This window comes from Dermacentor silvarum, chromosome 4 (genome assembly GCF_013339745.2).
Source record: "Dermacentor silvarum isolate Dsil-2018 chromosome 4, BIME_Dsil_1.4, whole genome shotgun sequence".
Lineage (NCBI taxonomy): Eukaryota > Metazoa > Arthropoda > Arachnida > Ixodida > Ixodidae > Dermacentor > Dermacentor silvarum.
Genome location: NC_051157.2, coordinates 228,240,829 through 228,255,761, shown reverse-complemented (window position 1 = coordinate 228,255,761; position 14,933 = coordinate 228,240,829). Strand labels below are relative to the sequence as shown.

At 45.5% G+C, this 14,933-nt stretch overlaps 1 protein-coding gene across 1 annotated transcript in view; it reads right to left on the bottom strand.

Moving 5' to 3' along the window:
* Window positions 1-14,933, bottom strand: part of LOC119451027 (DNA mismatch repair protein Msh6) — a 383,914-nt gene that overhangs the window by 93,165 nt on the left and 275,816 nt on the right. The window contains exon 24 of the mRNA XM_037714459.2: window positions 12,275-12,401. Within this exon, the coding sequence (XP_037570387.1) occupies window positions 12,275-12,401 (127 nt within the window). The remainder of the gene's footprint in view (window positions 1-12,274; window positions 12,402-14,933) is intronic.

The following is a 14,933-nucleotide window of genomic DNA, read 5'->3' as shown; positions in this document are numbered from 1 at the left end:
AACTTCGAGGTTGATCGACTCGCGGTTGGCCTGCCGCCACTTGTGTTGCTGCTCGTTCCTTCTCGCGTGGCAACTCGATCACGAGAAGAACCCAGTACGTACCTCCATAGCGCAGTCAACCCAGTGCGCGTCTCATGGCCATAGAATCCAATCTAATTTTGACGACAGTTTTTCCGAAAAAAAAAAAAGGTATGTAAGCCAGTTCTACCATTCTATAAGATGCACCGGTGAAAAATTCGGGGAAAAACAAACAACTTATATAACAGAAATTATGGTAGGTTGCAAAAAATAAAATTTATACCCCTAAACAGCCTGTAAAGCGTTAGGCAAACTGAAATAGTCAGAAATTTGCACTTGCTTTCGTGGAAGCTTCAAGTTCACAACCGCGGTGTGCATCGCATCCAGCTGCTGTGCTAACACTGGCGGCAATAATTTAGAGTGCATGAAATCAATGAGCGACTAGATCAACAGTGCACTTTGCATGACCATTGGGGTCGGAGTCAAAGACGGGCCATTGTCAATCCCGTCACTGCCGCTGCTATTGTCGCCTCCATCTGTCACAAAAACGATTGCGCCGTCTTAGATCCATTTGCAGAACGAGGCAGCACTATCTGCACCCAGAAACTCCTTCATCGAAGTACCTCCTGTTTCATCGCCAGTAGCGATGTGCTCCCTGAGTTCGGTAATGTCAGCCACTTCCACTGAGGCACACAAAGCCCGCCGTTTACATTAATCAGCATGGTCGCTGGTTCTAGCCTTCATGATCCTGGCGCTCCTTGCTTTCATAATCGTTGATATCTTCGAATGCACGAGCTCGTACTTCTTTGAGTCTTGCAAAATTTGCAGCTTTGTCTCAAGTGACACAGCATTCTAAAACATTCTGAAAGAAAGAGAGAGGGAGGAAGTGCAGGCACCGTTCACTTCCCGCCTTCTTCTGCTCTCTCTCCTCATTGCACGATCACTGGCGACACGAAGCAGCTGGTACCATCTTGTGGCACGCGCCACCAACTTGCAATAATGTTGGCAGATACGAACTCACGTAGCCAAACTTTTCGCCCCATCTCGGTTAAGGCGAACATAGCAACGCAAATTTCAGAATTATTCTGCAAGGAAAACGTCGCCGAGAAGGCAAACCTTTGATTGTTATACAGCGAAACCTCGATATAACGAACCTCGATTTAATGAAATTCGTGATGTAACGAAGTATTTTTATTTCCCCATTTTAGTTCTATTAAATTAATGAAACCTCGATATAACAAAATTCTCGATATAACGAAGTTTTTTGTTGCATGCACAACTTCGTTATATCAAGGTTTGACTGTATCCGATAGGCGGTGAATAAGATATCGCTATATACAGTGTAGACCGCTGATAACGTAAGTCGCCGGTGTCGTGAATATCCGCACTATAAGCGGTACCGCACTATAACCAAAGCAACAATTTTCAAGGTCCACATATATACAAAAATGGTGCACCGAGCCGCCACGCGTATGCGACAGTCGAGGAATGCGGCTAGAACGTTTGCATTCAATTTACAGTCGAATCTCATTAATTCGAACCAAATCACGCGGCGGCGTCTCCGACCGGCATTGCTCTGGCACCGCCATAGAGTAAAAGCTTAGGAGAGACCCCTCAATGTTGTGCGCGAACGGGGAAAAAAAAAAAATGCGGCGGAAATTTCACCCTCTCTCAAATGGCAAGGTCGCCGATTCTGCGTTGCGCTGGAACATGCGGGCACGTGCCGACGTCTCAGCCACGCTACCGTAGCCACGTGTAGAAAATGGCAGTGAACCCTTCTTTCTCCTTTATGCTTCTTCTACTTTTATTGCGATAGCAATTATATGGACACTCAAAAGCAGATTTCTGCCGTCGGCGTCGCCGTCGCCGTCGCCGTGAGGTTCCGTATGACGTCAATGGAGATGAAATCGTGGCCGCGCGCCGCCGAACGCTGTATGTGCGAGTGAAAGGGCGCGAGGGACGCGCTCTTTCACGGGGAGTGAACGCACGGCGGAGAACAAACGCGCGTTCTGCGCCGTGCTTCCTTAAGGGCTGCAGAAGTAGGCGTCTCTTTCCTCCTTTACAATCACCATATATGTAGAGCAAACGCGCCTTCTTCCGATGCGCGAGAGGCCGTGGGGGAGGGGGGGAAGGGGGAGGGAAGGGAGGCGACGTTTAGCTGCGGCACCAAGTGCCTATTTATATCAGAGGCTCCGGCAACAGTCACCAACGCCGCACGCATTTTGAGCGAACGCGGGCAAAATGCCGACGGCGTCGACAACAGTTCGGCGCGTTGCCGGTGCTGCTGCATGTCCAAGTTTATACAGCTGATAAAGCTAATATCATTACTCCGTATATCTCTCTACAAATTTGCTATCGCAATTGATGCTTCACCTTTCAGGTGAAACTGCGACAACTTTCTAGTCTTGTGTTGACCTTGCACGCTGCGGCTACAACGCAGAGGGAAGCAGCGGCGCTGTCCCAGGCCGGTCAACGAAACTGCCCACGCCGGCAAACGAGCGCTTCCCGATAACGGCAGAAAACGAAACTTCGGGGAGCTGGCGCCGGGCTGTCTGGAGTGGCAGCGCTTGCACGGCGGCGGGCGCGCACGGTGACAGTCGAAAGTGAGGGAGCTACGAGGGAGGGCGAGGGGAGCCACTGAAGCGGCAGAGTTGCTGAGGTGAAATCCGGTTCCCTGCCGCTCTCCTCCCTGACATTCCACGGTCTCCACGCGCACCCTTCGCCGTGATGTGCCGGTGCCGCCCGCTCCCTGAAGTTTCGTTTACTGCTGTTATCGTGACGCGAAAGTTGGCATTGGCAGTTTCGTGGCGCTCGCTCGCTATGTGCGCCGTGATATTTCACGACTCTCACTCAAGATTCTGGTTTCAGCCTCACTGGCTGTTCGTTCGCACCACGTGCCCTTCTCCTCCACTTCGTCTCTCTTTCTTCCTCGAGCACTCCTTGGGGCGCCCGTTTGAGGGGAGCGTTCGCCGTCTCCGCTGACTTCCGTACTCCCAGTGAGCCGCACTGTAACCGGTATTTCATTTCCCGCAACTGCACTATAAACGATACGTGTATACATGGAGTGCTATGGGAAAATTAACGGGAGTCTGAAAAGACCGCGCTATATCCGGTCCAGCACTATAAGCGGTTATGTTATAAGTGGTCTATAATGTATGTTTTTTTTTTCTCATAGCCCTAATGCATAAGTTGACACTCTTTAAGTCAACTCACCGTTATAACCAATACAGTGGCACCTCGATTATATGTCTCCCGGTTATGCGACAACCCGCATTTTACAACGAATTGGCTTGGTCCAGTCAAAACCCCCATATAAATAATGTATTAATAATCTCAGTTATACCACTCAATTTTACGCCGACCCGCCTCGTACGACGCCGCTCTGGTACTGTCCGTGGAAAATAAAAGAAAAAAGTTCTATGCAGACACAGGCTGGCACGTAAGCACACAGCAGGCGGCTTATAACGGGTGTGCAATACCGTATTTACCCAAATGTAACGTGACCGCGATTGTAATGCGAGGTGCGACTTTCGAGTCACGCGAAATAAAGAAAATAAAACCGCTAATGTAACGCCAGATGAACGGAAAACGAAACGGTACCTTTATTCAAGAAATAATGATTCGGAAATGTTCTCTTCACTCATCATGGTCGTCTGAAGAGGAGACAGGGCTTTCCTTGAGTGGTGTTCTCAGGCGATCCACTTTCGCGAAATTTCGCGTGACTCGGCACAGAAAGCGTCCCCGACAAGTGTTTCTGGCGCTGTCCTAAGCTCGCAGTCAGCGCCAAGAGAGCTGCTGGTAGTATACTTCCAGGGTGTCAGTATGAGCTAAGTCACGCGAAAGCAAAACTATCTCCAAAAGTTATCGCCCGAGAATTGTTGTTATCTTCCGTGCCGTCGAGCTTGTTTGAGATTTAAGCACTCCTTAAAAGACCGCGCAATCATTTCATTTGGGGCCAGTACCAGGCCACTTCATGTTGCACAGAGCTTTCCCGACTGGCCTCGCACTTAAAGCGGGCCTCTGCCGCAGGTCACGCCATCCGCAAATCGTCGACTCCTGATACACCGAGCTGCGGTGGACATTCCCAACTCCTTGGCCATCAAAATTGCTCGTCTCTCGAAGCAACTGTCATACCAAATGCGCTGCGCCGCCATAACGTCGCGAATGAACATAGTCGAACCACGAAAGGCCGTAGGGTATAGCAGCATCGTAACTTGTCACAAGCACAGCGAAAACAGCACCAATTCTAACCAAAAACAAGTTCGGACTTCTGTCGACTTGTCTATGGATTGGATCGAGACAATGTTACAGGTTGCGAACATAACGCTAAAAATCGCGGGATTTAGAGTATTTGTTTTAAAATGGTCAATTTTGCCGTTATTCGAATGTAACGCGAGGGTCAAGCCCAGGTAAAGAAAATCATAAAAAAAAGGAACTCGCGTTACAATCGAATAAATACGGTAATTTTTTATAATTTTATCTACCTTCCTTGGAAGCATCATGAAACATCGTTCCAGCTCACAATTAAACACGGACGAGAAGAGAAAGACAACACGAATGCCGGACTTCAACTGAATTTTATTCACGGAAAACAGAGCTTTATGTACACAGGGGAAGAGAGGGGGGGGGGGGGGGGGGCTGGTAGTGCACTGGACCACCCAAAAATATTTCCTTATTCCATCATAAGAGGCGTCGATAACCAAATGAAAAAAAAAAGGTAAAAAAAAAACTTTTTTTCACATCACTTATGTGCAATCTTGCACATCTCCCGCCCTACCTAGCTGATGCGACGCACACGTTTGCCTTGAGATGATCAAGTTCTTTTTTCTCGAGCACAACAGAAGGAGCACTGACGCAGTAATCTTTTTCGTTAGAGATACAAAGAGCTTCAAAAATTTCCCGATTTTTCCTAGTGCCAAATTTGTGCAACACACGTGTTTGTTAGAAAAACGCCTTGCATACTGGCTTGTGCAAGCAACGGCGAATGTGGTCGGCTAAACGAGCAGCGCCCCTTAGTGAAGTAACATTCCTGCGATGCTCTAGCAAGCGTTCATTCAGACAGCGCCCAGTTTGGCCAATATAGCATTTCCCACAGGCGAGGGGAATGCTATACACCACACCAACCTCACATTCAACGAGGGCTTTGGTGTGCTTTATTTTGCAGGCTGGCTTCTTCTTGGTTTTGTTCACTAGGTGACACATTCGTCCCAGCTTTTCTGGTGCTGAAAACACAACACGCACCTTGCACCTGTCGCCAACCTTTTGCCCCCAAATTACCTGTCAGATTCACTGTTATCTACTTGAAGAGCAAGGATCTTGCCCTATTAGTTGGGGACAAAGAGGGTGGCTTTGTTGTGATGCCAAAAGCTCGGTTCCGCCAGAAGGCAAATGAGGCTATCACAAAAAACTCTGAATGTGTCATTAGCTAAGGTGTAGAAGAAGGATACTGCTTTATGTGAAGAGCTCAACCAAGAAAAATTAAGAAAGAGCATCAATGCTGCTGACGTAGTTTCTTTGAGTGTTTTTTTTTACAGTAAAGACCTACAAGGCATCTGTTCTGTTCAGGACTACTGTCACTGAGAAGGGCTCCTGGCAGGGCAAGAATCTTGTCAAGGTATCTGCAGAAGCACCTTAGTACCATTCCGTTAGAAGACCCTTTTCTGGTTAAAAATTCTACCGAGGTTATCGAATATTTTTCTAAGTTCGCTTTTTCTATTGATGTAGAAAACTTGATCTACTCACTGCCTCATCCTGAGCTATTCCGCGCGGTTAGAAGTCGCATTGAAGAAGTCGCATTGGCCTATTTGTATTAGTTGTATTAGTTTTGTATTAGACTAATAACAATTTAATAGAAGCTTGTATTGTTATAATACAGTTTTGTATTAGTTGTATCAGTTTTGTATTAGACCAATAGAAATTTCTATTATTCGTACTGATTTACCTATAAGACCAATAGGCCCTGTGTATTAGAATTATTAGTTTCATGCAAACAGTGTTGTGTGTCTACTAGTATCTCTATTAGACTAATAGGTCCTATTGGCCTTATACAGATTGTTGCTGGTCTGATACAACATGTATTGCTGGATTCCACAGCTCGTGTTTGCTGGTGAAAGTTGATGAAAAAAAGTAGACTAGCGGACCGCTTGCTTGCATGGAGAGGTGTTTCTATTTAATCACTGAATAATTAAAAATCCTGCTGTACAAATGTGCAGCAGACTGCGTTTGCACGTTTGCATTAGTGTCAGCGCACTAAGCTAGTGAAACTGCATCTCTCGGCGACATACACAAAAGCGACGTGCGCCTGCATGGTCTTGCCAATTTTGCTTCACCGAGTCTCATCGTCGCGATGAGTCGTTGAGGAAACAGGTAGTGTATACAGCACAGCGAATACTTCCCCACGAAAAAAAAAAAAAAAAGATGAATTACCAGCTGTAATCACCAAGGCTGACGTTTCATCAGTGTCGTATTTTCTGTTGAAGTGCCCAAAAAGTAAATGTTAAACTTTTAACCTAAATTGCTAACTTGATACCGCATATAAAAGGCCGTAATATTTATTGACATCAAAGAGCAGTATCACAGAGAAGGGAACACGGCGGGCGGGAAGGACATAAAACTGCGGCCGTAGTCAGCCGTAGTTGCGCACAGCACGTGTGCCATGGCGGCTGCCATGTCAAAGCGAGGCGTCACGCGAGGCGTGCGTGTTAGTGAATGAACGATGTGTTTAAATTTTAAGGAACCCGTGGTGTTAGCGCCTGCGCAATCTCATTCGTGCAGTAATATATTTGGATAGTTTTATCTATGGACGCTGTTAATACTTCAAAACAATGCAAGGCAACTGTTTTACCCCTGTCCTTCGCGGCTTTGTGGATGTATCAGCGTGCATCGATGTGCAGCGTTTTCCCCGGCACCGATTTACTATTTCGAGGTAATTATACTTATTTATGCTTCTGTAGTACAGTATGAAGTGTTTTCTTCTTTTTTTTTTAATCCTGACGGTGGACGTAAGTACAGTGCCGTCGGGCCGATTACTGTGTGCGTTGCAGCAATAACATGCCTGTTTCCGACAACGCTGTGCAAGATTTCTGTCTAGAGTTCCTTATATCTGTCTACAGTTTCGATGGAACACACATGTGATGTTGATTTTCTGTGCTTTGTAATTGTCCTGTCATGTCAGGTAACATCATTGTTTATTATGATAAATATTTTGAACTAGCATATATCAACTTTCCTAAAATATTGGCGAGCCGCATTTATTCTAAGTTGGAAGCAAATATTGCCAGCTTAAACGTTTCGTGGTAGAACTAGCACCCCTGCTTTCAACTGTGTGTGTATCTATACGTGTGTATTTTTGTGCCCAGGTTTTTTTAACCACTTCATCAAAAGGACGTCCTCTGGTCGAAGTCAACGAAAAGCTCTCTCAATCAAGATTGCTGACCTGACGAAGATCTCGAAAGAGGAATCTGTAAAAAGATATGCTGTGCTAATAAATGCTTCTACCAATTTTACCTGTTTTTCGTTATCTGGTGCATTGCAACATTTTCTTTCACAGCAATAGACCTATCCCAGGTGAAAATTTCCAACTGGGATCCAACTGGGATCAGCTGGGATGAACTGGTTCCAGCTGGAAACCAACTGGTCCCAGTTACACACCAACTGGTCCCAGTTGGAAAGCAACTGGGTAGCAACTGGTTCCAGTTGGGATCCAACTGGAACAATTTCCAGTTATACTGGGAGTGACTGGACCCAGTTGGGATCCAACTGGAACTTTGACCAGTTGTACTGGAATCAACTGGTTCCAGTAGAGAGGCAACTGGAACTTTCACCATTTGTACTGGAATCAACTGGTTCCAGTTGGATTCCAACTGGAACTTTGACCAGTTGTATCAGTAGCAACTGGAACCAACTTAAACATTGGCCAGTTGTTCTGGTAGCAACTGTTTCCAGTTTGAATCCAAATGAAACGGTGACCAGAAGTTTAAATGAAAGCAAGTAACATCCAGTAACATGCAGCAGCTAGTCCTACTTATACTGAGCAATTAAGTTTGGCAGTTTTAGCAATCCTAGCCAACATTCTAATAGAAGTCTGTAATAATTAGTCTAATACGTCAGTTTTGTATTAGTTGTATAAGTTTTGTATTAGACCAATAGAAATTTCTATTAGTCGTACTGATTTACCTATAAGACCAAGAGGCCGTGTGTATTAGACTTATTAGTCTTTTACAAGCAGTGTAGTAGACACGCGCGTGTCTACTAGTTTCTCTATTAGACTAACAGGTCCTATTGGCCTTATGCAGATTGTTACTGGTCTGATACAACATGTACTGCTAGATTCCACAGCTCTTGTTTGCTGGTGAAAGTTAATTGACAAAAAATTAGAATAGCGGACCGCTTGCTTGCATGGAGGGGTGTTTCTAATTAATCACTGAATAATTAAAAATTCTGCTGTACAATTGTGCAGCAGATTGCGTTCGCACGTTTGCATTAGTTTCAGCACACCACCTCTCAGCGACGTACGCCTACATGGTCTTGCCAATTTTGCTTCACTGAGCCTCGTCGCGATGAGTCGAGGAAACAGCTAGTGTTTACAGCACAGTGAATACTCCCCCGCGAAAAAAAAGAAAAACGCGAACAACCAGCCGTCAGATCGCGGTGCCCGGTCAGCTTACGAACAACCATATTTGTTTGGCACTGAAGTTTCGTCAGTGTCGTATTTTCTGTTGAAGTGCGCATAAAGTAAATGTTAAACTTTTAATCTAAATTGCTAACTTGATATCGCATATAAAAGGCCGTAATATTTATTGACATCAAAGAGCAGTATCGCAGAGAAGGGAACGCGGCGGGTGGGAAGGATATAAAACTGCGACCATAGTCAGCGGTAGTTGCGCACAGCACGTGTGCAATGGCGGCCGCCATGTCAAGGCGAGGCGTCACGCGAGGCGTGCGTGCGTGTTAGTGAATTAACGATGTGTTTTTAAGGAACCCGTGGTGTTAGCGCCTGCGCAGTCTCATTCGTGGAGTAGTATATTTGGATAGTTTTATCTATGGCTGCTGTTGTGACTTCCAAACAACCCAAGGCAACTGTTTTACCCCTGTCCTTCGCGGCTTTGTGGATCTATCAGCGTGCGTCGATGTGCAGTGTTCTCCCCGGCGCTGATTTACCATTTCGAGGTAATTATACTTCTTGTTTATGCTTCTATAGTACAGAATGAGGTGTTTTCTTTTTTTTTTATCCTGACGGTGGACGTAAGTACTTCTGAACAGTGCCGTCGGGCCGATTGCTGTGTGCGTTGCAGCAATGATCGACATGCCTGTTTCCGACAACGCTGTGCAAGATTTGTGTCTAGAGTTCTTTATATCTGCCTACTGTTTCGATGGAACACACATCTTATGTTGATTTTGTGTTCTTTATAGTGGTCCTATCGTGTCACGTGGCGTCATTTTTTATTATGATAAACATTTTGAGCTAGCATATATCACACTGTCCTAAAATTAGTTTGGTAATTGCGGAGCCACATTACTCTAATGTGGAAGCAAATATTGCCAGCTTAAACGTTTAGTGGTAGAACTAGCACCCCTGTTTCTAACTGCTTCTATATGTGTGTATTTTTGTGCCCAGGTTTTTTTAACCACTTCCTCAAAAGGACGCCCTTTGGTCGAAGTCAACGAAAAGCTCTCAATCAAGATTGCTGACCTGACGAAGATCTCGAAGGAGGAATCTGTAAAAATACATGCTGTGCTAATAAATGCTTTTAGCAATTTTACCTGTTTTTCGTTATGTATCTGGAACATTACAACATTTTCTTTCACTCCAATAGACCTATTACACTAATACACTAAGAGACCTACTAGACTGTATTAGTGTCGATAACCGAATAGGCTATTAGGGTTTGTATTAGAAATTTTGCTAGGGACTTAAGCAATAATAGCTGAACTGCCTTAGTTGTATGAAATCCATCAGCAGAATACACTTTTGATAGGCTTCTGCACGGGCCAGTTGCAATTGGGACCAACTGGGATCAGTTGTAATGGGCTCCAACTGGGACCAATTGCAATGGGGACCAACTGGGACCAATTGCAATGGGGACCAACTGGGACCAATTGCAATGGGGACCAACTGGGACCAGTTGCAATGGGGACCAACTGGGACCAGTTGCAATGGGGACCAACTGGGACCAGTTGCAACGGGGACCAACTGGGAATTGTTCCATAAACCAGTTTAACTGGAACCAGTTGCATTCCCAGTTGGAAATTTTCACCTGGGATTAGACTAACACTAATAGGCCTATTAGACTAATACACCAATATCTATTAGACTAATACACTAATAGACCTAATAGACTGTATTAGTGTCAATAACCTAAAAGGCTATTAGTTCTTGTATTAGAATTTTTGCTAGGGGGGTTATCAACCGACAGTTTTTTAGAGCTATTATCCTTTTATCTCTCATCCATCATTATCATTTTTAATACAGCTGTTTTATCCAAAAACAAGGAGTGTGGATCGGCTCTTGCCTAGCACCACTATTAAGTGATATTTTCTTATCCAGTATTGACAAGCACATTCAAGCATCCCTTTAGAATGCAGGCGCGCAGAAAGATTTTAGATACGTCGACGATTACCTCGTGGTAATGAATGCGACTGAGGCTCAGGATAGAGGTAATAGTGTGATCAACATTCTTGATATTTTTGCTAGCAACGCCTGTGGAATAAGGTTCACGCACGAACTTCCGCAGGATGGTCGCATCCAGTACCTCGATGTGCGTCTTAATTTTCACAGAGCGCACGTGTGCTGGCAGTACAAGCCAGGGTCGACAAAACAAATTCTTAACTATTATTAGGCCCATTCCAAGCTCATAAAAAGAGCTATAGCAAAAAACTGCAGCCGCTCTGCTTTAGACAAGTCGTGCGAACATCAAGTTCATGAGAACGTCAACGCCCAGCTAAGGCGTCTGGAGAAGGCTGGGTTCCACGGAGAAATCGTGGCCTCGGTGGTAGAGAGCCAGATTCACGAGGTATAATTTGGTGGGAGGCGCAGGCTGGAAAAAGACGCATGCCCGCCACAGCGCCCTGTCGTAGTGCCTATACTGGCACCAGGTTTCTCACCGTCTCAAGAAGGTTGGCGACAGGTGCGGGTTGCGTGTTGTGTTTTCAGCACCAGAAAAGCTGGGGCGAATGTGTCGCCTAGTGAACGAAACCAAGAAGCCAGCCTGCAAAATAAAGCACACCAAAGCCCTCGTTGAATGTGCAAGAAGATGGGCGGAAGATGGGCGGAATGGGCGGAAGATGGGCGGAATGGGCGGGAGATGTGCAAGATTGCACATAAGTGACGTGAAAAAAAAAAAAAAATTTTTTTTCCTTTGGTTATCGACGCCTCTGATGATCGTGGCTTGCAATAAGGACATATTTTTGGGTGTTCCAGTGCACTAGCAACCCCTCCCCTCTCCCCCCCTTGTGTACATAAAGCCCTGTTTTCCGTGAATAAAATTCAGTTGAAGTCCGGCATTCGTGTTGTCTTTCTCTTCTCGTCTGTGTTTAATTCTACTCTGGAACGATGTTTCATAATGCTAATCACAACCAACTAGCCCAGCTGTCCACACTTAGCTTCCTTGGAAGCACAGGTTCGTGCCGCGGGCTTATTTAGGCAGCATGTGCACGTTTTTTGGGCAAGACTGCTTGTCACTGCCGAAATTCTTAGTTTTTCGATTACACGACGCCCGGATTATACAATGGTTTTGCGTGGTCCCCTCAATGTCGTATAATCGGGGTTGCACTGTATATTGTTACAAGTGGACTACACCGTATAAGTCACTCTCCTGCTGGGAGTGCAGCACCAGCGAGAAGGACAAATGGCGTCTGGTTTGAAATTTCAGCTTTTCAAGCGGTGCACAGCAATGGAAAACTCAGCAGACACGATTGTTAGCACCCACTTATGCAGCGCTTGTTAGCTAAAAATGACGAGACCTGTTGAGGGACCGTTTAACTAATATCTTGACATATCAGAGTTCAAGTTAACGAGAGTCTACTGTACATTCGTGGGAGACTGAGTGATGAAGTTGAAGCATTGCCGTCTTTTTTTTTTTTTTTTTCACCAGAAGGCTGCAAGACGAATGTGTTGGTGCAGGCTTGGCGCAAATTATGAAACTTGTCCAAATGTTGCAGGACCTGGTGGGTTTCACCTCATAGGTCAAGAAAATTCAGAGACGGGATGTGTGCAAGCCACTGCACATGGCTGTAAGGACATTATGATTGGCCTCACCTGTGCCTGGCATGGCAGAAAGCGTGGTGTGCAAGAGGCATCAGTGAGCGAGCCACTGTAGTGTGCCAGCGACAGGAGGCCATCCAGCAGGGCCAGGCAGTGGATGGCTGCCTCCCATTGGGTTCGCCTGCACAACAACAGCCTCAATTATAAGAACAGCATCACAAGTGACAATATGGCAAGATGTATAGCCATCTATGGTCTCTCTGTTAGGGTGAAAATCTAAAAAAAGTAATGAAGATCCCATCCACTGCGGCAATTGATGCTATCGGAAGTTTTTCAGGTAGCTGGCTATCCAGCATTGCCTGGCATTCGAGAAAGCGTTACCAGTGCACGACCATGTTGTAAGGCGATCAGTGGTTAGTCTGATGCAAGTACAGTGGAACATCGTTGATACGATTCTGCATAATACATTTTTCGGGACAATCCGTTTTTTGTTCATTTCCCGGCCAGTGCCTTATAGGAGCAATGTATTTCGGATAATGTGATTTTCGGATGATACCTTTTATTTTACAGTTCCCGTGAAAATCGTATCAACAAGATTCTACTGTATGTGTGTAAGAACACCACCAAGACGACTGTGATGAACAGCGACGGCATGATTTCTAGGGGTGTGCGAATATGGAACATCACAAAATTTAACACAAGGCTTAAAAATTTTGGACAAGAAAATGCAGTGCCGCACATGTTCCGGAGTTTTTTTAGCATTGCATAACAATGCTCCCCCCTCCCCCTTTTTTTCTCCGCATACATCTGCCGCCATCCAAACCTAGTCTTGTGACGGGCCACTCACCCAAAAAAGAGATCGTGTGTGCACACGAACGGCGTTCGGAACGAAGGACCACCGTATGGTATTTCGCAAAGATGTCAGCCATGAACATGCAACGGTCAACCGATGCACTTGCTTTCATTGGCGAGGTGGTGTGTCGGCTTTCTGAGGGTCGTGCAAGCACTGTGACTGGATGTGCGTTAATTCAGTAACGATAACTTTAGTCGCTGACACCTGATGCCACAGTTCTGATTAGTCCTAAAAGGCTAGACATTGTGGCCGTGAAAAAAATTTGGCGCCAGTCATTGTTATAATAGGCCGCAAACCATTGCGGAAAGCTTGTGGCTAATGTTCCTATGAATCGCTCATAAGTGATTGGTCACGAGATCATGCGTACGATTTAGATTGATGGCCGTTGTGAAGCGGCGTTCGGGTCTGTGGTCGACCAGCTGGTAACTACTGCGAGCACACGTGCTAAGTTGGTCTCTGTGCTTGCACGTGGGTAGAAAGCTCCGATTTGCATGAATCTAGGTGTCTGAACATTGAACTCCAATATTCGATGTGACCAGCATGCCTCCTGGTGGCTAATCAGCCCAATCTCCACACACGCGCAGCGACCATGGCTGGGTTATTCACCGAAGGTACCAATATTAGAAAAATCGAATATATGAGAAATCTAATATTAGATATTCAATTTATTGGAGTGTGTGAATCATGTGCATTAAGAGTGTGCAAATCAAATTATTAGAACGTTCACTTTTCAATTCGAAATTGGATATTCGAGTATTCGCACACTCCTAATGATTTCTATTCCAGCCATTCGATGTGAGGTTATGACATGCCCACTATTGGCTTGTACTAGACACGAGTGGAAGTGAGAGAAACAACAATAAAACTATGGAAGAAATAATTAGAAACCATAAATCTGAAAAAATAAAGCTACAAATAAGTATTACTTCTCTATCTCAAATTTTCTGGAAAACCATCACTATTGTGTGAGCTCTACGTTTAGTGTATTTCTTTTATATACAGTATAACCTCGTTCACACGTTCTGAAAAAAAAAAAAAAAGCGCTAGAAAAAATGTATTAAACGGGAAAATGTATGATCCAAAGTTACCAAAAAATATGACAGACTGAAATGTACCTGACGTAATGCAAAGCGTTGCGCGAATCGTTGCGGCACGATACGACGACGCATGTCAAGCTGGTGGTGCTTCGGTAGCCCGAGACACATTATTTTTTTTTTTTTGCGAAGTGTTTTAAGACGGTGACAAGAAACCGAAACGACATCAAGCTGGTCGGCAACGCCAGATACCGACCGAAGCGAAACACGACACTGACCGCCTGCCGCAGGGAATTGCAATAGGGTTGGCCGCGGTGGCTGTGAATGCGGCATGCGACATCGTGAGAGGAGATTTGCTCCTACCAGAATAAGAAACTGAGTGCAAGACAGCGTTTTCATGTGAGAGGTGAGTATTGCGGGGAAGCTGATGCGGCGGGCAGCTACTGTTCTCGATCATGCGCACCGCGCACCTTTTCTTGTTTACATGGGATCTAGCGGTTGGGAAAACATACATACGATCGCAGTATGCAGCAGAGAATGGCGGCGTTTTTGGGTTACCACCTCTAGACGGTTTCAGTGTTTACAAACAAACCTCGCTTGCCGCTGATTGGTTGCCCCATCGGAACTTCTGGCAGGAGAGCTAGAAGCACTTCCGGCTATGTTGTTTGAAGGCCTGCGTGACGTGAGGCTGGCGTGTCGATGTTTGCACTGCTTGGTGGAATCTGTGATGAGCTGATTCTACATCATGAATATTGTCGAGATGACGAGCGACTACTTTAAGGCGCTTAGCACCGAAGCAAAAGATCGGTATCGCCAAAAACTGATG